This window comes from Dictyostelium discoideum, assembly GCF_000004695.1.
Source record: "Dictyostelium discoideum AX4 chromosome 4 chromosome, whole genome shotgun sequence".
In the NCBI taxonomy this organism is placed as follows: domain Eukaryota; phylum Evosea; class Eumycetozoa; order Dictyosteliales; family Dictyosteliaceae; genus Dictyostelium; species Dictyostelium discoideum.
In genome coordinates this window covers 716,565-744,064 of record NC_007090.3, presented here as the reverse complement: position 1 = coordinate 744,064, position 27,500 = coordinate 716,565, and the positions used below count along the sequence as shown (strand labels likewise).

Genomic DNA, 27,500 nt, shown 5'->3' with positions numbered 1-27,500 from the left:
ATACAGAAATTAATAATCATATTACAAATCAATGTGAATCAATCATAATAAATTGTAAAGGTGAAAATGTGAATTGTAAATTCTCTTCAATTAGATCAATTGTATCAATTCATGAAATAACATGTCCACATGTTTTATTACAATCAATGTTAATTAATTTAATTGAGTCAAATAAAGAAAAAGATTTAAAAATTACAAAATTAGAAAATGATTTAATTTTAGCAAATCTAAAATTACAAAAACTTCAACAAGAACAACAACAAGAGCAACAAGAACAATTACCAATACCAACAACAAAAATAAATCAAATTTTTTCAAAACCAATGTTTATTCCACAAACCATACCTGATATTGTTAAACTATCAGGACCACAATTAGAACCTCCACCTGGGTTATCACAATTTACAATGGATTTTTTAAATAATAAAAACTCAAAGAATTATACAGAACCAAAAAGTATTGATGAATTTGAAAATGAATTTTCAAAAAGAAATTTAGTAATGGTATTTTTATCAACATTGTGGTGTATGTATTTTTTTTTTCAATTTTTTTTTTTTTTTTTTTTTTTTTATTTTAAATAAATTAACCAAATCAATTATTTAATTTTTAGGTGATAAATGTAAAGAATGTGAAAAAGTTTTAAAAATCTATGCAGAGTCTCAACAACAAATCATGTTTATAAAGGTTGACCTAGACAAATTACCCAATATAGAAGTTTGTAAAAATGGTATATATAATATTTATTTATTTATTTATTTATTTATTTATTTATTTATTTATTTATTTATTAATAATTCAATTTTTAATTCAATATTTAGTTTCAGGTGTTCCATGTTTTGTTACATATAAAAATGGTGAAAAAATTAATAGCTATCTTGGTTCTAATAAATCCTACATACGAAAGTTAGTTGAAGATTTATTATTAATTTAATTTCTTTTATCAAAAAATAAAAAAATAAAATAAAAATAAAAATAAAATAAAAACTAATCAAATTTAATTTTCGCCACTCGCAACTCAATAAAATGGGATTCCGGGCTTTTTTTTATAAATTATTGAAAAAAAAAAAAAAAAAAAAAAAAAAAAAAGAAAAAAAAAAAAAAAAACACTGTTTAGGCCGAAATAGAATGAAAGCAAGAATATTATTATTTTTATCAATTTTTATTATTATTTCATTCTTTTTCTCTAAAACAACTCAAACCAATATAAAAATTAATAAGGATAATGAAAACGATGATGGTAGTGGAGGAGAATATAATAAAAGATCTATTTTTATTAGCGAAAAACATGGTAGTGATAAATTTGGAAATGGATCAATTATAAATCCTTTTAAATCTTTTTGTATTTTAAATGAAACAATAGATCAATATAATGAAAATGAATTAATAATAAATATAGATTATGGTAATTATGGTGTGGTTGATTCATTAAAAGTGAATTGTACAATTCTTGAAATTAATGATTTTACTCATAATATTACCTTTCAACAATATAATAGTAATGAAAATAATGAAAATAATAATAATAATAATAATAATAATAATAATAATAATAATAATAATAATAATAATAATAATAATAATAATAATAATAATAATAATAATAATAATAATAATAATAATAATAATAATAATAATAATAATAATAATAATAATAATAATAATAATAATAATGTTAATATTTATAATATAAATTTAATTATAAAAAATTCAATTGTAAATTTTTTAAATTTAAATTTTTTTAATTATTTAAATTTTGATGATGGTGATGGATTTTCAGTTACAGAGAATAGTTTTGTAATATTAGATAACGTGCTATTTAATTATGAATATGCTAACAATGCAAGGCATTTAGTAAATAAATCAAGAGTAATTATTTCAAATGAGTCAGAGTTTATTTATAATTTTGATATAGAATTTTTAATAACAAATAATGGTAGTGTTGAATTTAATTCAAGGTCAAAAGTAAATTCAATTTATTTCAATTTTGGGCATGGTAGTTATTTATCATTTAGAGAGAATTGTATTTTATATCTTGTAAATACTATTATATATCAATTAACAGATGTGACTATAGTTATTGATAATTCGACTGTGATTGATCCAAATTTTGGCAATCAAGGTGGTCAATTACATATTTCAAATTCAATTTTAGAAGGAGAAGAAATTAGAGATTATGATAGTCAAGCAATGATTCAAGTATTTTTTGGTGAAGTTTATATTACAAATACAACAATAACATCCAATATGAAGGATTTTGAAGGTTTAATAATGTATATGAATAATAATGCATCTCTTTATTTAACAAATGTTGAGATTAAAAATTTTAATCCATTATATTACGGATTTATAAGTTTTAATTCATATATTGAAGTTAATAATATGACATTGGTTAATTGTCAAGTATCTTATTTATTTTCTTCATACTTTTCAAAGATTTATTTTAAACAAGTTCAACTTATAGATTACTTTTTCATTACATTTTACATTGAAGAACAATCAACAATAGTTATAGATCAAATGAATATACCATGTTCATCAAAATTTGTAAAGTTTTTACCATTTATTAAAATTAATGAAGAATCTAATAAAATTGGTACATCAAATATTTCAATTAGTAATAGTAATTTAAATTGTGTTGGTGGATTAGATTTTAAAAAAACAAATGTTTATTTTTATAATGTTTCAATCGATACATCATTTCAAGATTTTTTCATTAGTTTATCAGACAATAGTTATTTAGAACTTGTTAATTGTACATCAATTTCAAATTCAGAGAATAATGAAGGTTATTTTATAAAAATGTATGATCAATCAATAGTATTGGCTTTAAATGTAACAATTTCTTACTCTTCATCAATTTTAAGTGCTACAAATGGATCTGTTGCAAGTTTTGAATCAGTATTTATAAATCAAGTTGAAAGTTTTGGTAATAATCAAATATTTATGATTGAAGATTCAAATATTAATTTTAAAAATTCAAAATTTAGTAATGATTATTCAACACAAGCATTAATAATTAATTCAACAAGATCATCGATTAATATTATCGATACCGCTTTTGAATTTACATCATTTAAAAATCCAATACTTTATGGATTGAATTCAATGATTCTATTAGATTCTATATCAATTTATAGATGTCAATGTGAAAATAATTGTTTTAAAATTGTAAATAGTTCAATTGATGTATCTAAATCAAAATTTCAAAATAATTTTGGTTCATCATTTAATAAATTTTCAACAAGTTCATTAATTGATTTAAGATCATCAAGAGTAAATATTAATTCATCAACATTTCAAGAGAATAATTTTGATTTAATTTTTAGAATTGTATTAAATTCAAATATTATTTTAAATGAAAATATAATTCAAAATAATACAGGTGCTTTCTTTATGGGAAATGAAATTAAAATTAATATTATAAATTTAAAATTTAATAATAATAATAATCCACCAACTTATTTATTTAACTTTTTTAATTCAATAATTTTAATTAATAATTTTTATTTATTTGAAAATACATTTATGCAAAGTTCATTTTATTCAATAAATTCAATAATTCAATTAGAAAATACAGAATTATCAAAAAATTATATAAATCAAATATTTATTTTAAATAATAATAATAATGATAATTATTTTAAACCAATAAGAGATGTTGTATTTTATTTTGTAAATTGTATAATAAATTTTAATGGTTTAAATGTTAATAGTAATTCAATTGATATGGAGGGTATTTTTTATTTTCAAAATTCAAATGTAACAATTAATAATGCAATAGTTAATGAAAATTCACTTATTGGTAGTTTAAATAAAAGATTATTTTATTTTAATAATTCAATTTTATCATTTACAAATTCAAATATAACATCAAATAATGGTGGTACTAATTCATTAGGTCTATTTAATTCTTTTAATAGTTCATTATTATTTGAAAATTGTAATATTAATTTAAATATATTTTTTAATGGTAATGGTTCATTTTTATATTTTAATAATAATAATAATCAAAATAATTATTTTCAAATTTTAAATTCAAATTTTTCATCAAATATTGCATCATTTGGTTTATTTTATTTTATTGGTTTTAATGGTTCTTGTATTGATACATTTTCATCAAATTTAAAAAATGAATTTAAAAATAATATAATTAAATTTAATCGTGCTTTAAATCAAGGTGGTTCAATTTTTACAACAAATTTCCCATTTTCAACAAATTCTTCAAAAATATTATCAACAAATATATTTGAAGGAAATTATTCACCTTATGGTAGTAATTTTGCTTCTTTTCAAAATGAAATTTTAATATCAAATTTTTCAGTTTATTCTGGAATTGAAACTATAATTAATTATAAAATTTTAGATTACTATGATAGTATTTATAGTGTTGAGAATGGTCTTTTATTATTTAATGTTTTATATTTAAAATCAAATATTACTACAATTTATCAAAGTAAAGTTTATTCTGGTTATGGTATTGTTATAATTGAATTTACTGGTGAATTAAATGATATCTATACAATTACGGTTGAAAATCAAATTTTTAATGTTTCAGTTAGTGGTTGTTTACCATATCAATATTATAATGAAATTGGTACATGTATTTATTGTCTAGATGGTGAAAGTTTTAGTAAATCTAAAAATGAATGTATAAAATGTAATTCAAATTCTTTACTTTGCATAGAAGGTGAAGTTTTTATAAATCAAGGTTATTATTTAGTTAATCAAGATGTTGAATATATTGAAGAATGTCCATTTGAAATGTGTTTACAAAATAATACTTGTTCATCTTCTTTATCAATTGGTAATCTTTGTTTTAGTTGTACTTTTAATAGTGATAGTAGTAGTAGTAGTAATGGTAATGAATTGATTAAATCAAAAAATGGTATTCAATGTTGTTCAATGTTTAAACCATTTTTATTAATACCAATTGGATTCTTCTTTTTAATTTATGGTTTAATTTTATCAATTATAAAATATAATGCATTTAAAACTCCAATAGGATATCTTTTAATTTATTTTCAAGTAAATTCGGTTTTATTATTCTATTTTAAAGGAATTTATATTTTACCATTATTTAGAGGTTCAATAGATGCATTGGATGGTATTTGTTATTTTAAAGGTATGAATTATTTAATTAAATGTTTAATTTCATTTTTAATTATAATTTCATTATTTTTAATTGGTTATTCTGATATTACAATAAATATCTTAATAAAATTTCATAATTATAAATTCAGTGGTGATCAACCAAGATATTTAAAAAATATTATAAAAAACAAAAAAGATAATATTAAAATTTATAATTTAAAATCAACAATATGGACATTGTTTTTATTACTTTTAACACCAATACTATTTAATTCATTCTCATTATTACTTTTTAAAAAAGTTGTAAATAATTATTATTTAATGGTTGATTTCTCAATTTCTTATTCTCATTCAATTTTTCCTTGGTATTCAATTATTTCTTTATTTTTAATAATTTTAACAATATTATTGATTTTAATAATGATAATTTTTAATTTTGCTACTACTATTACTACTAAGAAAACAACTCCTCCACCTCTACCACCACAATCACTAAAAGAAGAATTTAAAATTAAAAATTCCATTTCAAATTTCATTTCAAATTATAATAATTTTAAATTTGGTAATAAATGGTGGGATATAATTATTATTATAAAATCATTACTTTTTAGTGGATTATCAATTTCATTAATTTTCAATTCAAGTATTTTCTTTGAAATTGTATTACCAATTGAATTTTTTTATTCAACTCTATTCTTTTTAATTGGTCCAATTAAAAATATTAAATTAAGACATTCTATTAATATTATCAATTTAATGCAATCAATAGTTTTAATTTTAGCAAACTCATCACTGCTTAATTCACTTTCTCCTTTTAATCAAGGTTTAACTTTAACTCTCTTTTCATTTTCAATCATTTTTTATTTTATTTATTTATTTTTTATATCTTTTAAATTAAGGTCAAAATTTAATACTAAAAATATTTTAATAAATTAATTTTAATAGTAAAAATAATAAAAAAAAAAAAAAAAAAAAAAAAAAAATTTAAAAAAGAATTCACTTTTTAATTAATTTTTTATTATCTTTATTTAGTATTAAAAATAAAAAGTGGTGTAATGTTTAATAAAATGATGATTCTTTTTTTGTTAAGTCTCTTTATGAAAAAAATAAAAAAAATTAAAATGATTAATATGATGAAAATTTGTAATTAAAATAATATTATTAAAATGATGAAAATATATAATAAAAACTAAAGTGATTAAAATGATGAAAATAACTATTAAAAATAAAATGAAGAAAATCTTCTTAATAATAAACTAAATTTATAAATATGAATAATATGACTAAAACAATTAATTTGGTTGGTAAAAAAAAAAAAAAAAAAAAAAAAAAAAAAAAAAAAAATTTTTCTTTTCTTTTTTTTTTATTTTTATAAATTTTATTAATTTTTTTTTTTTTTAAAGAGCAAATAAAATGACTAAAACAACTAATTCTTATTTCTAATTACTTTTTCGCGTTTGGTGTGTGTTTTGGGGATTTGTTGAGTTAAATGAAGTAGTTGGTGATGGAGATGGATAATTATTGTATAAACGAAAATGGCGTATTATTAAAGTATTAAAATCATCCTTTGATACTCCAGGTGTTGGAACTTGATCAGATGGAGTCATTGTCATACCAGTTGTATCAGATGAATTTCTTGTGATACCAGCTTTCATTGTTATTAATAATTTTAATATAACTGTAATATTTCTAATTTTCAAATTTTCTCTCATCATATCGTATTGATCATTGTTTTCTTCATTTAAATTTGTTTGATTATTATTATTATTATTATTATTATTATTATTATTATTATTATTATTATTATTATTATTATTATTATTATTATTATTATTATTATTATTATTAAAATAATTATTATTTATATAATTTGGGGTTCTCATTCTTTTTATTTTGAAATTAATTAATAAAAAATATAATTTACTTTCAAAGTTTTACATCCTATTTTTTAGGTAAAATTTTTTCAGGAAAAATATATATATATAATTAATATTTAGAGGAAAAAATAAAAATATAAAGATGTGAAGTTTGAAAATTAATTTATTTATTTATTTATTATTTTTTTTTTTTTAATATTTCCAAAAAAAAAACATTATCACCAATTATGATTATTTTTATTATTATTTTTATGATTGTTTTTAATATTATTAATATTATTATTATTATTTTATTTTATTTTATTTTTTTTAATTTTAAGATGAAACAATGGTTCTAAAATTAAATTTTTAAAAAAAAAAAAAAAAAAAAAAAAAAAACTAAAAAAAAATATTATTATAAATTTAATTACGTTCAACCCCAATGATATCAGTTGAAAAATAGATCATTTTGTAATTACCTTATTTATTAATAATATTAAAAAAAAAAATATTAAAAATTAAAAAAAAAGAAAAAAAAATAAAAAATAAAAAAGAAAAAAACAATCTCAAAGTTCATTTTTTTTTTTTTCTTTTTATTTTTTGATTAGAAAAATCTATTATTGGAACCACCAAAATATTATGATTTAATTTTTTATTCATTTAAAATGAATTTGTAAACACAGCAACAAAAAAGCACACAATAAAAAAAAAAAAAAAAAACCACCATTTTTCCTAAAAATAGTTACAATATTTTTATGTAATATTTTTTGATGGTTAAAAATAAAATAAAATAAATAATAAAAATTATAACAAAAAAAAAAATTAAAAAAATTGTTTTTCTAAAGATTAAGTTAAAAATTTTAATTTTTTTTATTTTTTTTTATTGTGTTCTTTTTTGTATAAATTAAAATTAAATTTTGTTTATTTTTTTTTTGAAATTCATTTAAAAATAATCATAAACTGGTAACAAAAATGAATAATCTCATTCCATTTTCATTAATTTTTTTTTTTTTTTTTTTTTTCATATTTTAAATTTCAATTTTAAATAGATTTCAACAGATGGTTCATTTGTTTATACAAAGCCCCTGCCCACCAGTTGGCGACAGACTACTGTTTGCCAATAATAGGTCAGTGCCCTATAGCTGGTAGCAGACTTCCGTTTGCTTATACTATATAAGTGGTCGTTAATTGCTGGCAGACCTCAGTTTACTCACACTAGACCACTGGCCGTCTTCTGGCTGCTAGCGGGCAATGGCCTAGTATGAGTAAATGACCATCTGCCACCAGTTAGCGGTCATTTGTATAGCATGGGCAAACCCCAGTCTGCGAACATTAAGCTGACACTTACCTATTATTGGCAAACGGCAGTCTGTCACCAACTGGTGGGCAGTGGCCTAGTATGAGCAAATGAACCATCAACATCAACACCAACATCAACATCAACATCAACATCAACATCAACATCAACATCAACAACAACATTAACATCAACATCATCAACACCAACATCAACATCAACATCAACATCAACATCAACATCAACATCAACATCAACATCAACATCATTAATTTATCGTGGTAGTATTTTTTTGTGGGTAGTTTCTATTAAAAACTTACAATCGTGATCAATAGATATTGACATTCATATAAGAGCTATAACAATAGCACTAAAATTATCATAAAGCAATAATAACAATAACAACTTTTATAACAATCATTTAAATAAAAAATAAAAAATTGATTTAATAATTAAAAAAAAAAAAAAAAAAAAAAAAAAAAAATTACTTTTTTTTATAAAATGAATGAATATAATTATTTATTTATTAATTTTACAATTTAATATTCATATAATTTTGTTTGTGTGTGTTTTTAATAATTAATTTATGAATTATAATAAACAATTCATAATTAAATCTTTAAAAATTTAAATATGAGCAACAGCAGCAGCAGTTAATAAACCTGGAATTGCAACAAATGCTGCTGCATCTAAGAGTGCTGCATTATTATTTGATTGTGAGCTTCCTAATGAAATTGAAGAAATTTGATTCTTTTGAATTGAGTTTACACTTGTGATTGATTGTAATGATTCTAAAATAATTTTAATTTTTTTTTTTTTTTTTTTTTTTTTTTTTTTTTTTTATTATTATACTTTTATTAATACCCTTTACTATTTTAAATATTATTTTTTTATTATTATTATTATTATTATTATTATTATTATTATTATTATTATTATTATTATTATTATTATTATTATTATTATTATTATTATTATTATTAAAAATTACTTACTGAATAACATTTTTGAAATTTAATTAATTAGTAAGAAGAGAGAGAATTCTGGTTTTAAAAAAAAAAAAAATTTCTTTTTATAGTTTTTTTTTTTTTTTTTTTTTTAGTTTTTTTAATTTTATTTTAATGTTTTACAAAATCAGTTTAAAATAAAAACCCACTCACATTTAATAGGTTCATTATTAAAAAAAAATTATTGTCAAATTAAACAATCATGATGGGGGCAAAAAAAAAAAATAAAAAAAATAAATAAATAAATAAATTAATAAAAGGGAATCTAATAAAATTATAGATAAGATATATTTTTTCAAGTATAAACTTTCTAAAAAATAACTTAACTTTTTTGAAACAAACTAAAACTTTTTTTTTAAAAAAAAAAAAAAAATTAAAAGTACGGAAACAAATATATTATTTTTAGAATTTGAATTAATTTTATTATGAGATATTTTTTTGAGATAAAAAAAAAAATGAAATAAAAAATGAAAAAAATTTAAAAAAAGATCATAAGATTTATTATGATTTTATATCAGACCTATTAAAAGCAACGAATCTAAAATTAATTAAAAATTAAAATAAATAAATAATAATGGTTATTTATTTTATTATTTAAAAAAAAAAAAAAAAAAAAATCAAAAAAAAAAATCAAAATCATATTTTGAAAATATCTTGAAATATCAAAAAAACGAAAAAAAAAAAAAAATGAAAATTATTGAAAAAAAAAAAAGTGAATTTTGTTTTATTTTTTTTTCATTTGAAATATTTGTAACATTGCATGATGATACTGTTTATCAGTTGTAGGGTCATGATTCATCTCTTCACAAAATGAAATTACAAAAAAGTTAATGTTTATCTTTTTTATTATTATTTTTTTTTTAATTTTTTTTTTTTTTTATTATTTTTTTAAAAAAAATCTGGGTGTGTTGGAATTATGTTTTTTCCACACTTTGAAAAAATTATTGTGTTGTTGGAAAATGAGATTTAAATTCTGATTAATAAAATGAAATTTTTGGAAAATAAATTTTAATTTTAAACTAAAAATTTTTAAAAAAAAAATAACTATTTTTTGCAAATGTCCCATAAAAAAAAAAATATAATAAAACCGAACGAACAAAAGTTGAAATTATATTTTTAATTGTTATATTTATGATGAAATGAATATCGCAACTTGAGTCTCCTAGGTTGGCGACTATCAGAGGGATCCAGGTGAGTTCTTTGCCTCCTAACCATAGTCACCGACATAAATGACGAAAATAAAGTTGATCCATTCTCTGAAAAATCGTATTTTAACAGTCAAATTGACTACGAGGTCTCTTTTTATTTTAATATTAATTTAGTGTAGATAGGAGAGCACTCAAAAATACACAAACAAAATGATATAAAAAATAAAAAAAATGAATGTAATCATTTGTTTTTTTGATTTTTTTATATGTTTTAAAAACACACATCATAAGATTCACCATTCTCTCTAACTTTAGATGAATTATTAATCATGTTTCACAACAAAAGCGACAAAAGCACCACAACAACACCACCACAACAGCAACAACACCACAATAGCAACAACTACTACAAAAACAGGAACAACAGCAACAACATCAACAACAGATTATTTAACTTTACACACTCTATTTTAAATGTTAAAACTTGAATCAGTTACTAAATTAGAGATAGGTTATGGATTCAATAGAAATTTAACTTCAGATGATAACACCAATTGGAAAGAATAGTAATAGTAATAGTAATAGTAATAGTAATAGTAATAGTAACAGTAATAGTAATAGTAATAGTAACAGTAATAGTAATAGTAATAGTAATAGTAATAGTAATAGTAATAGTAATAGTAATAGTAATAGTAATAGTAATAGTAATAATTAATAGTAATAGTAATAGTAATAAATAGTAATAGTAAATAGTATAGTAATAATAGTAATAGTGGTATTTCAATAAAAAGTAAAAGTAATCTATAGATTTTAATTAAAAATAATAATAGTTTATTTATTAAAAAAAAAAAAAAATATTTGGAGCAAACTTCAAAGTAAATTTTTATTTAATTTTTAAACAATCAAATAACTAGTTATTTTTTTTTAATAAATAGTTTTTGATAATAAAAAAAAAAAAAAATTTATAATATTATGAAATCACTATATTAATTAAACAATTGGTAGATTTGGTACAAACAATCTATGTATTGGATATCGTGCATATAATCAAACACAGGTTAGGTAAAAACTGCAACAAGAAAATTTAATAATTACCGGATGAAAATAATTCAACCAATTTAATAAATAATTTAAATAATAATTGTATTAGAAAAAAAATCGAAATACAGGATTTAATCTAAATGAGAATTAAGAAGAAATTAAAACTACAAATCCGGTAATTAATTTAAATTTTTAAAGTATTAATAATAAATCAAAAATAGTAAAATAAAGAAAAATCAAAAAGCAATTTAGAGTGTACTGAAATAAGTTTATATAAAAGAATGCATCAATTTGCGTGCAAAATAAATTATTTGCATTATATAATAATAATAATAATATATTATAATAATAGTAATATAATTTGTTTATTTTATGTTTTTTTTTTTTTTTTAAAAAAAAAAAATAGCAGTCAAAAAAAGTAAAGATAAAGATATCAGAAAAAATAAAGTTTAGGTAAAGCAAAAATTAAGATAATTCCAAGCTATAAAAAATTTATAACACTTTTTTTATTTTATTTTATTTTTTATTATTTTTTTGTAAAGAAAACAAAAACTATAATTTAAAATAAATATCTATTCTAAAAGTTTATGAATAGGATAATGAGGATTGATGTAGTCATTAATTCTATTGATGTTGTTTTTTACTTTATACTCTTCCCAAGAAACACTATTTAAAATAACTTTATCTTTTGGGTCACAAATGTATTTGTACTTTGAAACTGAAATATCTTGATAACCAATATGTTGATAGTAGCTTGTGGACATCATTATTTTCATCATATGACAATTCACTATTCTTTTCGAATCTTTTTGCAGTATAATCACTGACTTTAATAAAACTACATGTAAAAACTGTGTTATTTTTGAAATAACCAACCCAACCCATTAATCTATTTTTTGATATTCCATAACTTATTTTTTTCTTTTCATAATCTTCTCTCTTTCTCTTTTTACTTGATCCATTATTATCTTAAAAAGTAATTTATTTGTTATAAAACATCTCCATCTTTGTGAAATATTGATTTTTTAAAGATAGAAAAGTTGAATATTCGTTGTGGTATTTCGAGGGAATCTTTTGTCGTACATAATACTATTTGCCCTCTGTCTAATAATTTCCTCATCTTCTTTATATCTTGAGGGTTGTTTAATTCATGTGATAATAGTTGAATATTCCCAACCATATATGTTCAAGGCTTGAAATTCTATCGAATCTGAGCTCGAAGCTTTTTAACCTTTTAAATGAAAAAATTGCATTGACTGTGGCACATCTGTATTTATAAATTATGAGCAATTTGCAACAGTACTCTAAATTAATGTTATAAAATCCAGCCAGAAATTTGGTGTTTATTTTTATTTCTGTAATACAATCAAAGCAAAATTGATAATGGGAAGGATGACCAGTTTTTGTATCGTTAAAGCTATCCATATGTAACCATTTCAAACAACAAGTGCAAAGAATAAATGATTTTGAATCACCTCTTTTTATAAGAAATCAACTATGAAACCTTTGACAACCTAAATTTATGAAAAAAGATGTTTAATAATATATGTTAGTTTATTGGTTTATTAAAATTAAATTATAAAATTAAATTATAAAATTAGTAATAATCCATACATAGACACCTTGATTTAATCTTATATCTCCAAATCTTTGATATTCATAAAAAATCCATGACCTACAAAATGACCATCTAATAAATACACGAAAACATATCTTTCATCAAGATATTTTACCTTAGACGATCTTATTTGAAATGTATGGACATTATCAACGACTCTATATCTTAAACAAATACCCAATTCATAGTACCTTCTGTTTCCTTCATTAATTTTACTAATTATAATATGTTAATAATATTATTATTGTTAGTATTATAATTATTATTATTATTATTAATATATCTATTAAGTTTAAAAATATTAAAAGAGGTAATGAAACTTACCCATTGTTTCATTTCACTCAATAATACTTGTATCTTTTTAGGAAATCAGTATCTTTATTTATTTATTATTATTATTTTTTTTTTTTTTTTTTTTTTTTTTTGTCATTATATTCTTAATTTAATATTTTTACCCATTTTATTTGTAAAAAATATAAACTTATTCAATGTTGTGATTATAAGTAATGATTTTAAAAAAACTTTTCATTTTTATACTAAAATTTTTAACAGTTTTTTTTTTTTTAATTTTTTTTTTTTTTTTTTTTCTAAGAATAGGAATAAAATATACTTAAAAAAAAAAAAAAAAAAAAACTGATATTTTCCAGATTTTTAATTTTTAGAATTTAAAAACCAACCTTTGATGATTTCAAAGTAAAAAATATCAAGATAAATTGCAATTAATTCAAATTTTAAAAAAAAAAAAAAAAAAAAAAAAAAAAAAAACCCATTATTTATTTTTATATTTCATGGTTTATATTTATTTATTTATTTTTTTAATTTTTAACAGATGAACTATGTTTAATTAACCAATCTAAAGTAATATCAATATTAACGCTATTTTTTGCAGAAATTGAATAACAACAAACTTCTCTGCCAACGATACCTCTCAAATCCCTATTTATTTTATTTTTAAAAAATGATTGTGAGTGTTAGCAATATAACAAATAAAATAACTAAAATGTAGGTAGGTGACCAAATCTAAAAAATTATTAATTATTATTATTATTATTATTATTATTGTAATTACTACATACAAATTTTGAATCATTTCATCTACACCAGCAGAATTTGGTAAATCATTTTTATTTGCAACAACTAAAAGTGGAATTTTTGCTAAAGGTGGTTTATTAATTAAATCTTGTAATGCTTGTTTTGATTGTTCAAATTTCTCTCTATCTGCTGAATCTACTACAAAACTATATAATAATAATAATAATAATAAAATAAAATATAAATAATCATGATTTGATTAAATCAATAATTGATATTAATTGATATTGATTGGATTATGATCATTATGATTATAATTGAATGATCAGAATGTATTTATCTATTTTAATTAAAAGATATCTATATGATATTTACACAATTGCATTAACACCTCTACAATATCTTTCCCACATACTTCTGAAACGTGGTTGACCACCAATATCCCACAGTTTTATAGTAACATTTCCTTTTGTAACTTTTTTCATATTAAAACCAATAGTTGGAATAGTATCTTCAATAAATCCACCATTCTTTATTATTATTATTATTATTTTAAATTTTTAAAAAAAGTTAGTTTAATATTATTATTGATTGTTATTAGCTATTGGGTAAATTGATATTGTTACTATTACTATCATTTTAACCTATTATTTAATGTTGATCTCATATAATTTTAAAAAATACGTACAGAGATAACATTGACTAAAGTAGTTTTACCACTACCTTGTAAACCAACGAGTGTCAACTCCATTTCTTGTTTCCAAAACAAACTTTTAAAAAAATTTATAATAGATTCGAAAAAATTCATTTTATATGTAATATTTTATTTATTTATGTAATTTTTGAATTGTGATCTAATGATAATGATGTTTTTAGTGATATAAAATATAATATAATAATATATTAAAAAAAAATAAAAAAAAAAAGTTAAGTGTTTCTTTTTAAAAAATAAAAAAAAAAAAAAAGTTATAATATTTAAGATATTCTTATTTTTTAAAAAAAATAATTTTTGTTGTTGATGTGATAATAAATTAAATAATGTGATAATGTGGGTAATATTATTATTATTTATTATTTATTCCTAAAAAAAAAAAAAAAAAAAAAAAAAAAAAAAAATTAAAAAAATAAAAAAAAAACAAAATTTTTTCAGAAAAAGTGAGTAGGTGATTTTCGAGCACTTTTTCTATTTGGATTTTTTTTTTATTTTTTTTTATTTTTTTTTTTGATTATTTTTTTTTTTTTAAAAAAACGATTTTAACCATTTTAATACAAATGAACTTATAATTTTATTTTTTTTTTTTTTTTTTTTCTATTTTTTAAATTTTTTTATATTTTAAAATCTAATTTACCATTTATAAGATATTTCATACATTTAAAATTTTATTGCCAAAAAAATCAAAAAAAAAAAAAATCAAAATAATTGATTTTATTATTAAAAAAAGAAATTTTATTTTTAGAAATAAATTTAAAAAAATAAAAAAAAATAAAAAATTTAAAACAAATTAAAAAAAATAAAAAAAAAAAAATAAAAAAAAAAAAAGTGAAAATAATTTTTTTTTTTTTTTTTATTTTTTTTTTTTTTTCATTTTTCACTAATAAAATTTAAAACAATGTACAATGGAAACACAACAACCAACATTATTACAAGATAATAACAATAATAATAATAATAATAATTATAATTTAAATATAGGTAATAATGATATAGTGAATCAACATCCACCACAAATACAACAACAACAACAACAACAACAACAACAACAACAACCACCACAACAATTATTAGGACCAGAAGATGGTTTACAAATTGATAATTCAAGAGGTATAACAGCAAAAGAAGAGAAAGAAAGAGGTATATTAAGATTTGAAGTTATAACAAATGATAGTAGTTCAAAGAATTTAGAATTATTAATGAATTTAAAGAATGTATTCTCTAAACAATTACCAAAGATGCCAAGAGAATATATTGTTAGATTAATGTTTGATAGATTTCATCATTCATTATTGATTATTAAAAATAACAATGTAATTGGTGGTATTTGTTTTAGACCATTTCAACAACAAGGTTTCATAGAGATTGCATTTTGTGCAATCACAAGCAGTGAACAAGTGAAAGGCTATGGTTCATTCCTAATGACTCATTTAAAAGAACATAATAGAAAAGTTGGAATTTACCATTTCCTAACGTTTGCAGATAACTTTGCAATTGAATATTTTCAAAAACAAGGATTCACTCATGATATAACATTGCTAAAAGAGAAATGGAAAGGTTTCATCCAAGAGTATGATGGTGGTTCATTAATGGAGTGTGTTGTACACCCAAATGTAACCTATTTAGATATACCGACTATGGTAAAAGCGCAGAGAAATGCATTGAATGAAAAGATTCGTACTATTAGTACCTCACATTTAGTTTATTCAGGTTTACAATGTTTTAATCATGGTCAAAGACGCATACCCATTGAAAAGATACCTGGTATATTAGAAGCTGGTTGGATTAATAATGTTGGAAATGTTGATCAACAACAACAACAAATAAATTCACTTCAACAACAATTGGCAGTTGTATTACAAAGTATTAAAAATCATGATGATTCATGGCCTTTTCTTCAACCAGTTTCAATTGAAGAAGTACCAACCTATTATACAACTGTCAAAGATCCTGTCGACCTTCAAATGATCTCTGATCGTTTAGCAACTGGAAATTATTATATCACTAAAAATATCTTTTTAGCTGATCTTAAAAGAATGTGTAATAATTGTAGAGAATTTAATGGTGAAAATTCACCTTATTATGATAACGCAGATCGTTTAGAAAAATATTGTAAAAATTTAGTAAATAATTTAAAAATTTAAAAAAAATAAAAATAAAAATAAAATTTTAAAATAGATTTTTAATTTGATTTTTTACATTATTTTCAATATTCATTTTTAAAAAAAAACCAAAAAAAAAAAAAAAAAAGGAAATGGGGGGAGGCCAATTATCTATACATTTTTTTATTTTTTTTTTTTTTTTATTTTTTTTAACATTTATAAATATTTTTTTTTTATTTTTTTTATTTTTTATTTTCTTTATTTTTTTTATTATTATTTTAATAATAAATGGAAGAATTAAATTTAAAATTAAATAATAGTTTAGTTATTAATATTATACCAAATGAAAATGATAAAAGATTAATTTCAAAATATCCAATTTTAAAATTATATTTATATAATGAAAATGATTTATATAAATATAATTTTGATTCAAATAAAGTTTTATGGTTTGTTTGTTTAGAGAGTGGTAATATTTTTCAAGAGAATTTAAAATCAGTAATTGAAAAGATTGATTATTATGGTTTAACAATTATAAAAACTGAATGTATTTGTTCAATGTGTAATTTAGAAACAAAAAGAATTTCATTTCAACATTTTAAATTCTTAGAATCATTAATTCCAATACAATTTCAAAATTCATTTCATTATGTTAATAAATTAAATGATATTGAATATAAATTAATTAAAACAAATTTAAATTCAAATTCAAATTATAATTCAAATAATAATTTAAAAAAACAACAATTTTTATCAGTAAATTGCTTTTTTAATCAATCAAAATGTCCAGATTTTTCTTTTTATGGTTGTTATGGTGATACTGTATTTCAATTTAATAGTGGTTATAGTAATGCTCATTTTGATGTTGTTGACCATAATAAAAGTAATTTTAATTCTGGAATATTTAAATCAAAGAAACCATTTCAAATTTTATACGAAACTTGGTTAAAAGATTATGAAATTTGTCAAAATTCAAATTTAGTAATTTTTTGGTCTGTTCATAATTCAATAGAATTTTATTATTTTCCAAAGAATTCAAATTTTCAAATTAATTCAAATTGGAAAAAATTTGGTGATAAAATTTATATTATTAAAAATTAAAAAAAAATTAATTTAAAAAAAGTAAAAAAAAAAAAAAAAAAAAAAAAAAAATCTAATTAATTACTTTAAAAAGTAAAAAAAATGTAAATACCAACAAATAAAAAATAAAAATAAAAAAAATAAAAATAAAAAAAGAAATCTTTATAAAAAAATTAATTAAATAATAAAATTAATTAAATAATAAAATACCAAAAAAAGAAGTCAAAATAAAAAAAAACCATCAATGAAAAACAAAAATAATAATAATAATAATAATAATAAAAAATATGCTTGTTCACATTAATTGTTTATTTTTTTTTATTTTAAAAAAAATCATTTTTATAACAATGTTCAAAATTAAAATATCAATATAACCTTTTAATCAAACTTGGGGTAAATTATTTTTTTTTTTTTTTTTTTTTTTTTTTTTGTGAATTTATATTCATAACTATATTGGGCACAAAAAAAATATCCTAAAATGTCAATGATACTAAGATCTCTATTTTTCAAATAAAAAAAAAAATTTTTAAAAAAAAAATAAAAATAAAAATAAAAAAAAATAAAATTAAAAAAATATCCAAAAAAATTTTGTGAGAAGGAAATAGAAAAAAACAATGATTATCCCCTTCAAATCTTTATATCAAAAAAAATTATAATAATATTTTTTTTTATTTTTTTATATTAAAAATTTATTTTTATTTTTTTTATTTTGGTTTTTTTTTTTTTTTTTTTTTTTTTTCACACACCGAATTCCAACACCATTTATTATTTTTATTTTTTATTTTTATTTTTTTTTTTTTCACTTCATTTTTATCAATAAACAAAAATTAAAAAATACATTTATAGAAATATATAACTTTTTTTTTTATAATTAATAATTTCAAAAATTTTAATATGTTTAGACAATTAGTAAGTTAGTTAATTTAATTATTATAATTAATATTATAATAATAACATCAAAAAAAAAAAAAAAACAATTTTAAAATAATAATCATTGGTTGATTTACTAATTAAAGAATTATTCTTTTTTTTATTTTATATATTATTATTATTAACATAATTTCTTTTTTTTTTTTTTTAAATTACTTTTTATTAGAATAAAACAACAACAAAGAATTTTATGCTCTCATTGAGAGGAACTACTGTTAGATCTGTTTCAACTGGAGGGTAATTATTATTTTTATTTTTTTAAAAAAAATAATCATTGTAAACTAATTTTTTTTTTTTTTTTTTTTTTTTTTTTTTTTTTTCTTTAAAAGATATTATAAAAGTAATGAAAAATTAGATAAAATAAAGAAACAAGATCTTCCTGATGAAAGAGTTAATGAAATAATCAAACAAGCTGAAAAACAAAAGACACATGGATTAAGTTCAATTGAAACTGAAGGGGCAGCAAATATCCATAAGGCTCAAAAAAAAATCAAAAAGATGGTTCCAAAAGATGTTGAACAGTTTGATTAAAAATAATTTATTTTCAACATAATTCATATATTAGTAATATAATAACATTTCCCATCTTTTTTTTTTAAAAATATATATTCATATATATTTATCCAATTGTAAATAATTTTTTTAAAAAAATAAAAAAAAAAAAAAAAAAAAAAAAAATTTTTAAAAAAAAAAAAAAAAAAAAAAAAAAAAAAAAAAAAAAAAAAAAAATTTTTTTTATAAAAAAAATTTCAAAAATTTATAAACTATTATGATTAATATTCAAATAAAACCAATATGTATACATTACATATTTTCCAAAAAAAAAAAAAAAATTAAATAAAAAAAAAAAAAAAACAAAAGAATAAATCTTTAATATTTTTTTTTTTTTAAACAAAAAAACCTTTTTATCTTACTTATTTCCATAACCTTTCACTTGCACACCAATTTTTTTTTTATTTTTTTTTTATTTAATTTTTTTTTTTTGATGTTGATGTAATTTTAGAAATGTGTTTGTGTGTTTATGCCGATTAGTTAATCTGGATTTTGAAATTGTTAAAAAAAAAAAAAATCTAAATTAATTAATTTATTTATTAAATTTTTTTATTATTTTTTTTCTATATATAATACAGATATCAGGTAACCAATATTTTAATATTATTAATTTTATTTTTATCAAAGAAAGATAAGCAATAACCGCTCATTTATCAAACTAAAAACAATAAAATAAAAACAATCATTTATTATAATGTTCCTAATTTTTACTGTTTTTTTATTTCTATTATTATAATCTAAAAAATTTATTATTTTTTTTTTTTGAAAATGTTTAAAAAAAAAAAAAAAAAAGATAAAAATATTTTTATCTTAAAATATTTTAATAATAGAAATAATAAAAAAATGCTGTGTTTTGGACACCCCTTATAACTTCTTTATATAGATTATAATATTTTATTTGAAAAATATTATCAATCCAACCAATTAAAACTAAAAAAAAAAAAAAAAAACAAAATCTACAAATTCAATTTTTTTTATTTCCACTTTAATATCAATTATTTTCCTGAGCCATCAATTAATCACATCAAATTATACCCATTTGGGTAAATTTTTTTAATTTTCAGGATATATTATTACAAATTATTATTTTTATAATTCTATGTTTTTTTTTTTTTTTTTTTTTTTTTACAAAGTTAATTATTTTTTAATGTTATGAATTGTGAAGTTTTTTTTATAAATTCTATAAACTCATTACTTACAATAAAATTGTAAAATCTTCCCAAAATTAAAAAAACTAAAAACTTGTACAAACCAATTAATAATCTTTAATTTTTTTTTTTTTTTTTACCCAATAAAAAAAAAATAATTGTTTTTTTTAACCATTTTTATATTTAATTTGACTTGAATTTTTAAAAATAATTGAATTTAAAAAGAAAATAAAATAAATAAAATAAAATAATACCAAAGAGAGAGGTAGCCAAAAAAAAAAAAAATAAAAATAAAAATGAAAATAAAAATAAAAATAAAAATTAGAAAATGAAAAAAATTTGAAGATCTTAATATTATTATTTTTTTTTTTTTTTTTAAATAAAATAAATTATTTTATATAAAAATAGATAAATAATAATGATGTTATTATTTTTTATAAAAACCACAAATTTTTTTTTTTTTTTTTTTTTCACATGATCCATTTGTAAAAAGTTGATGGCGCCAGAATTTTACTTTTAAATCGTTTGGATTTATGATTCGATGCCAATTTTATTTAAATTATTTTTTATTCGATTTTTTATTTTTAAGGCCAAATTTTATTTTTTTTATTTTTATTTTTCTAAATCACGTGGAAATTATTATTTTAGTTTTATATAAATCTAAAACCACGTGATTTAATTTTATTTTTTATGGATCAATTCTAAAAAATAAAATTGTACCCAATCAGTTTTTTTTTATTATTAATAATATCAATTCTTAATTTAAATATATTAAAATTTTTTTTTTTAATAATCTATTGTTTTTTTATTTTTTTAAAAAAAAAAAAAAAAAAAAAAAAAAAAACCTAATTAATCATTGTCAAATTTTCATTCAAATATAAAGGATGACATAATGTCGTTTTTAGATTATTTAAAATTGGAAATTTTTTTAATTATTTTTTATTTAAAAATTTTTTATTTATTAAAAAATTGTGTTTATTGTTGAAAATTACCACATTATTATTGTTGTGTTATTTTTAAATAATAATTAACTTAAAAAAATAAAAATGTTTTTTTAAAAAAAAAAAAAAAATTATTAAAAAATAAAAAATTAGCCGACCAAATTACCTTACGTAGAATTTTCATAAATTATCTCATTGGAATTACTTAATTTGGGTTTTAAAAATATTTTTAATTTTTTAAAATATCAATCATACACCATTAATTGTAAAATCTTTAGTAAAAATTTTTTTGTTTTTTTTTTTTTTTAATTTCACATTTACAATTTTGGAAAAATTAAAAATTTAGTAGTTACAAAATAATTAATTGAAAAAAAAATTAAATAATTAAAAAAAAATTCAAAGCTTTTACAAATAATTAATTTAAAAAAAAATAATATTAAAATCTACCATATTTGTAAGATTTTATTCTTTTTTTATTTTAAATTAAAACTTTTTTTTTTTTTTTTTTTTTTTTTCTATATTTGGAATACGTAAAAAATTGATTAACTTGTAACACACACACACACAAACACACAGACACACAGACACACAGACACACACACACAAACACAATAAAATGGAATTGAAAATTATAATGGAAAACTTAACATCTATAATGTCACCCATTGGAAAAAATGTTACATCATATTTTTTTTTTTTTAATCTTTTTACCATTTTTTCATTTTTCTAATCTTTTTAACAATAATAATAATAAAAAATAAATTTGTTTTTATTTAATAACCTTTGATAAAATCAGATTTAATTATTTTTTTTTTTTTTTTAATTTTTTTTTTTTTTTTTTTTTTTTTTTTTTTTATAGTTTATAGATTTTTATTATTGTGTTAACTAAAATATTTTAGAATTAAACCTATAGATCGGGAAAAAAACCAAATGGAATGTAAGAATATATTTTTTGTATTCTCTATTAAAATTATATATATTGGTTGTTATTATTGATATAATTATTATGGGTTTGTATTTATTTCTTTTTTTTATTTCTTAATTTATTGTTATTGTTGTTTGTTTTGTTTTTAGTTTTTATTTTTATTTTTTATTTTTATTTTTGTTTTGCTTTATGATAAAACGAAAAATCGAAAATTAAAGATTGATGGGTATCATTAATTATTATTATCTAATTTTAAATTTAATGAATCGTCCATTTTACCAATTATTGTAATTAATAATAATTCCCAAGATATTATTCAAATACTTCTTTTCTTTATAAAAATATATAAAATAATAAATCGATAGTGTCATCTATTTTTTTTTATATATTTTATCGAATAAATATTGGGGGTAATATATTATATTTTTAGTTTTTCTTTTGTTTTATTTTTTCCAAAAAATAATAAAAAACCAAAAATGTAAGATTAAAAAACAATTATTGAAAAAATAATGAAATTTTAAAATATAAAAGGGTAGTCGATTAAAAGCTAAATAAAAAGATCAAATAACCCCACCCCCCAAAATTTATAATAATCAATTCCTTATTTAATATTTTAATTTATATCTAGGTTTTAAATTTTTTTATACCAGAATATAATAGTAATAATAATAAATAATAATAATAATAATAATAATAATAGTAGGTAGTTATAGTAATTAATAATTAATTTTTAAATTTTTAAATTATTATTTATTTTATAAATAAATTATAATTTTTTTTTATGTGGAAACATATAAAAATATATATGGTTATTTAATTTATTTTGAGAATTTTTAAGTATGTGTTTACACAAAGAGGAGGTATTAATTTTATTAATACTTACACCAATTATTATTATTAAATGTCATTACCACACCCACATTAATCTTGCCTTTTTCACAGAGATCTAATTCAAAAAAATATTAAATAGTTTAAAGATTAAATATTTTTTTTATTTTTTTAAATATTTCACACCAACTACCTACTTTTAAATTTTAAATTTTAATATTAATATTTTATACCACTCACTCACAACGCACACCACTACCACTCTATTTTTTCATAAACACACCCACACTCGAAATTAATATGTAGAGCACAAACAATTTTTCCAAATTTTTTTTAATTTTATTTTTGTTTCTATTTAAACAAATAAAATTAAAAACAAAGGTGATTTATTGGGAAATAGTAAATTTAAATCAAAAAATGATGTACCTATTCATATTGTAATTAATTATTTTAAAACGAGTAAAATTTTATTGTAAATTTAATATTCAATTTATTGTTATAAATATAGAACTAAATTTAAATATGGTGTCTATGTATATAAATGTGCATATATGTGTGTATGTGTGTGTGTGTGTGTATGTGTGTTTGAGAATGGTTTTGAAATTATGAAAAGTCAGGAAATGGCCATGGTAAATTTTTTTTTTTTTTAAATTAAAAAAAGTTTTTTTTTATTTTTAAAAAATTTTATTTTATTTTATTTATTTAATTTTATTTTATTTTATTTTATTTTATTTTATTTTATTTTATTTTATTTTATTTTATTTTTTTTATACCTATACATATATTTATTACCTTTTAAAAATAAAATAAAAATAGTTCCGAATAGTTTGAATTATTTAAACTCTTTATTTTAAAAAAAGTAAAACAAGATTAAACATAAAATATCTAGTTTTTTAAATAAAAACTATACTAATAAAGAGTAAGTATCATCATATTTTTTTTTTGTTTTTTTATTTTTAAAAAAAAAAAAAGATTAAGCTCGTTACCTTTGTGGAGTTAATTTAATTAAAATATTTTTTTGTTTTTATTTGGTTTCATTTATTATTGGATTTTTTTTTTTTATTTACTCTAATTCAGTTGGGGAGATTTTTCTGGATTCCATTTTTGATTTTATTTTTTGAAAAATAAAAAAAAAAAAAAAAAAAAGAATTAAATAAATAACCCAACCTAACAATCATTATAATTAAATTTAAAAAAAAATAAAAAAACCTTTTTGTAAATTACAAATTTATATTCTCTACATTCTTTTTCTTTTTTTTTTTTTTTTTTTTTTTTTTTTTTTTTTTTTTTTAAAAAAAAATATATATAAAATAATAATGAAAAGGTTATGGAAATAATTTTTTTCATAAATTAATCTAATATGTACACTCACACTCACACTCACACACACTGTTTGCCCCATTAAAATAAGAGTAACATAATCACTTTATTTACTATCGGTCGCTTAAAGAACACCTTTTATTCTTTGATAATTATATTATATACATTTATATACATTTATATATATTGGTTTATATTGATAACCATTTGCAATTATAAAAATCCAAAGATTAATCATTTTTAAAAAAACAAAAAAATAAAAACCATTAATTTAAATTTACCTAAAAACCCAAATAAAACAAAAAAAAACCAAAAAAAGTATTTAAAAAACCAACAATATATTGTTATATTTATATATATATATATTCATATTTATATTTTATTATATTTATATTAATATATATATACTACTATAAAAAATAAAAACTCCTCCTCTCCAATAAACAATCATTTTTGTGTATGTTTGTTTTTTTAAATATATAATTGTTTTATAATTTCTAAAAAGTTTATAATTTTAATCATCATCACAACCATCAAAAAAAAAAAAAAATAAATAATAACTTGTTAACAAAAAAAAAAAAACAATAATAATTTGTTTAAAAAAAAAAAAAAAAGTATTTACAATTTTTTTCATGTTCACCACTTTTTTTTTTTGAAATTCGATTTTATTTTTAAGAAAAAAAAAAAAAAAACGACAAAAAAAAAAAAAACGAAAAAAAAAAAAAAAAAGATATTTTAAAAATCACTCTCCCAAAAAATAATTTTCACCTTTATATCTTTTTCTCTTTTTCCGATTTATTTTTTTTTTTTTTCAAATGAATTTTTTACATTTTTTTATATTTTATTATTAAATATAATAATAATTAATAATAATATTGAATTACATATTTTATTAATTTTGTAATTAATAATAGTAAAAATAATACTGAATTACATTTTTTTTTTTTTTTGTATTTTATAATATGTAAAATTGCAACGGTAATTTACCATTTTTTCGCCCACTTTTATTATAAATCGGCAACCCAAATAAAAAAAAAAAAAAATAAAATAAAAATAAAAAAAAAAAAAAAAAAAAAAAAAAAAAAAAAAACCGGGTTTTTGATTGATATTTGAACGGTTGTTTTGATTCCGTTCAAATAAAAAATTTAAATCCCCCCCCTCCCGGGTTTAAAAAAAAAAAAAAAAAAAAAAAAAAAAAAAATGAAAAAAAAAAAATGAAAAAAAAAATGAAAAACATAAATAAAAAAAAAAAAAAAAAAACAGTAAAAAACATCATCAATCATAATTTTTTACACAAATACATTCTATCTTTTTAAATCTGTTCAATATTTGTGGTTAACAATTATTTCTTTTTCAATAAAGATCTTAAAAGATTAAGATTTTAAAAATAAAATATCCACCAAAACAACTAAATTTATTTGTTTAAAAAAAAAAAAAAAAAAAAAAAAAAAACACCACATTTAATCTCAATTTAGTAATCATCATTTATTTTTATTAAACTTTTAAATTAATTTGTTTGTTTTGTTTTTTTTTTACATTACACTTTTTTTTGTTTTTTTTTTTAAAATAAAATTTTAATTTTTATTTTATTTTTTTTTTATTTTTTTTTTTTTTTGTTTAAACATAAAATTATTTTATCGTCAACTTTTTATTTTATTTTTTTAAACTGATCAATTTATACTAATTTTTTTTCATTTAAATAGATAAGATTAAAATAATAATAATAATAATAATAAAAATAATAATAAAAATAAAAAAAAAAAAAAATTAGTTTTTAATCTATATAAGATCTAACACCAACTCAATCACTGATTATAAAATAAAAATCGTCAACATTATAATATTTAATTTTTTAAATCACAACTAAATCACCAGCAATTAAAAAAAAAAAATTAAAATTAAATAATAATAATAATACTAATTATAATATTAAATATAATAATTAAATTGTACAATTTTATACATATCAAAAAAAAAAAAAAAAACCAAAAAAATAAACCCAAATAATATTTTTATTTATTTTTTATTTTATTTTATTTTTTTTTTTTTTTTTCAATCAATTTAAGCATAAACAAGTAATAAAAAAAAAAAAAAAAAAAAAAAAAAAAAAAAAATTTAAACAAGTAAAAAAAAAAAATAATAATAATAATAAAATATTAAAAAATAACAAGTACAAAAAAAAATAATATTAAAAAATATAATAATAAATAAAAAATAAATAATAAAAAAAAATGGAAAAATCAATTCAAGAATTATTTTTATCAACATTAAATATTTATTCATATATTAATAGTGGTAATCCAACTTCAACTTTATATAAATCACAAATTTCGAATAATAAAGTTAATGATACAATTGATTCCACTACATATAATCATGATAATAATAATAATAATAATAATAATAATAATAATAATAATAATAATAATAATAATTACTATATAAATAATAATAATAATAATAATAATTATAATTATAATAATAATTATATGCAATATAATCAAATGAATAATAATAGTAATTTGTATATTACAAAAGATAATATGTTATTCCTTTTAATTGTAGTTGTTTTAATATATACTTTTATTCAAAGAGAAAGAAAAATGTTATCCGAAACAAACACTTTCAAACAAATTTTAAATTATACACCAACTCTTATTGTATTAGAAATTAATTTTGCTCAAAAAGTTGTAAATACCATCAATCCAGTTTTGACAAAATCAAATTCATCAAATAATTTAACTCAATATTTAAATACAAATACAAATACAAATACAAATACAAATACAAATAATAATGAAAATAATAATAATAATAATATAAATAATAATAATAATAATAATAATAATAATAGTAGTAATAATAATAATAA

At 17.7% G+C, this 27,500-nt stretch overlaps 13 protein-coding genes across 13 annotated transcripts in view; 8 read left to right on the top strand and 5 right to left on the bottom strand.

Moving 5' to 3' along the window:
• Positions 1–6,027, top strand: part of DDB_G0283471 (hypothetical protein) — a gene marked incomplete at both ends in the record, with an annotated part of 6,439 nt that extends 412 nt beyond the window's left edge. The window contains 4 exons of the mRNA XM_634003.1: positions 1–525; positions 611–727; positions 819–878; positions 1,133–6,027. The exon at positions 1–525 is cut by the window's left edge and continues 412 nt beyond it. Coding sequence (XP_639095.1) covers positions 1–525; positions 611–727; positions 819–878; positions 1,133–6,027 — 5,597 coding nt within the window. The remainder of the gene's footprint in view (positions 526–610; positions 728–818; positions 879–1,132) is intronic.
• Positions 6,028–6,530: 503 nt separating this feature from the next.
• DDB_G0283469 (hypothetical protein) lies at positions 6,531–6,974 on the bottom strand (the record flags this gene model as incomplete). Its single annotated transcript, XM_634002.1, has 1 exon — positions 6,531–6,974. The coding sequence occupies one exon, from the start codon at positions 6,972–6,974 to the stop codon at positions 6,531–6,533; it is 444 nt and encodes a 147-aa protein (XP_639094.1).
• A 1,234-nt stretch (positions 6,975–8,208) lies between these two features.
• On the top strand, positions 8,209–8,669 carry DDB_G0283467 (hypothetical protein; the record flags this gene model as incomplete). Its single annotated transcript, XM_634001.1, has 3 exons — positions 8,209–8,212; positions 8,352–8,528; positions 8,632–8,669. 3 exons carry the CDS (start codon positions 8,209–8,211, stop codon positions 8,667–8,669), a joined length of 219 nt encoding a protein of 72 aa, XP_639093.1.
• Positions 8,670–8,871: 202 nt separating this feature from the next.
• Positions 8,872–9,249, bottom strand: DDB_G0283465 (hypothetical protein; the record flags this gene model as incomplete). Its single annotated transcript, XM_634000.1, has 2 exons — positions 8,872–9,035; positions 9,240–9,249. 2 exons carry the CDS (start codon positions 9,247–9,249, stop codon positions 8,872–8,874), a joined length of 174 nt encoding a protein of 57 aa, XP_639092.1.
• A 1,209-nt stretch (positions 9,250–10,458) lies between these two features.
• On the bottom strand, positions 10,459–10,730 carry DDB_G0283463 (hypothetical protein; the record flags this gene model as incomplete). The annotated part of the gene is made up of 2 exons (XM_633999.1): positions 10,459–10,549; positions 10,681–10,730. The coding sequence occupies 2 exons, from the start codon at positions 10,728–10,730 to the stop codon at positions 10,459–10,461; spliced, it is 141 nt and encodes a 46-aa protein (XP_639091.1).
• Positions 10,731–10,940: 210 nt separating this feature from the next.
• On the top strand, positions 10,941–11,114 carry DDB_G0283527 (hypothetical protein; the record flags this gene model as incomplete). Its single annotated transcript, XM_633998.1, has 1 exon — positions 10,941–11,114. The coding sequence occupies one exon, from the start codon at positions 10,941–10,943 to the stop codon at positions 11,112–11,114; it is 174 nt and encodes a 57-aa protein (XP_639090.1).
• Positions 11,115–11,721: 607 nt separating this feature from the next.
• Positions 11,722–11,897, top strand: DDB_G0283491 (hypothetical protein; the record flags this gene model as incomplete). The annotated part of the gene is made up of 2 exons (XM_633997.1): positions 11,722–11,814; positions 11,847–11,897. 2 exons carry the CDS (start codon positions 11,722–11,724, stop codon positions 11,895–11,897), a joined length of 144 nt encoding a protein of 47 aa, XP_639089.1.
• A 115-nt stretch (positions 11,898–12,012) lies between these two features.
• DDB_G0283461 (hypothetical protein) lies at positions 12,013–12,207 on the bottom strand (the record flags this gene model as incomplete). The annotated part of the gene is made up of 1 exon (XM_633996.1): positions 12,013–12,207. One exon carries the CDS (start codon positions 12,205–12,207, stop codon positions 12,013–12,015), a length of 195 nt encoding a protein of 64 aa, XP_639088.1.
• Positions 12,208–13,873: 1,666 nt separating this feature from the next.
• Positions 13,874–14,898, bottom strand: arl8 (ARF-like protein; the record flags this gene model as incomplete). The annotated part of the gene is made up of 4 exons (XM_633995.1): positions 13,874–13,994; positions 14,135–14,296; positions 14,466–14,620; positions 14,779–14,898. The coding sequence occupies 4 exons, from the start codon at positions 14,896–14,898 to the stop codon at positions 13,874–13,876; spliced, it is 558 nt and encodes a 185-aa protein (XP_639087.1).
• Positions 14,899–15,707: 809 nt separating this feature from the next.
• On the top strand, positions 15,708–16,946 carry gcn5 (bromodomain-containing protein; the record flags this gene model as incomplete). Its single annotated transcript, XM_633994.1, has 1 exon — positions 15,708–16,946. One exon carries the CDS (start codon positions 15,708–15,710, stop codon positions 16,944–16,946), a length of 1,239 nt encoding a protein of 412 aa, XP_639086.1.
• A 246-nt stretch (positions 16,947–17,192) lies between these two features.
• DDB_G0283457 (hypothetical protein) lies at positions 17,193–18,005 on the top strand (the record flags this gene model as incomplete). Its single annotated transcript, XM_633993.1, has 1 exon — positions 17,193–18,005. The coding sequence occupies one exon, from the start codon at positions 17,193–17,195 to the stop codon at positions 18,003–18,005; it is 813 nt and encodes a 270-aa protein (XP_639085.1).
• An 873-nt stretch (positions 18,006–18,878) lies between these two features.
• On the top strand, positions 18,879–19,445 carry DDB_G0283455 (hypothetical protein; the record flags this gene model as incomplete). Its single annotated transcript, XM_633992.1, has 3 exons — positions 18,879–18,893; positions 19,081–19,151; positions 19,244–19,445. The coding sequence occupies 3 exons, from the start codon at positions 18,879–18,881 to the stop codon at positions 19,443–19,445; spliced, it is 288 nt and encodes a 95-aa protein (XP_639084.1).
• Positions 19,446–26,859: 7,414 nt separating this feature from the next.
• Positions 26,860–27,500, top strand: part of DDB_G0283453 (hypothetical protein) — a gene marked incomplete at both ends in the record, with an annotated part of 1,566 nt that continues 925 nt past the window's right edge. Inside the window, one exon of the mRNA XM_633990.1 lies at positions 26,860–27,500. This exon is cut by the window's right edge and continues 925 nt beyond it. Coding sequence (XP_639082.1) covers positions 26,860–27,500 — 641 coding nt within the window.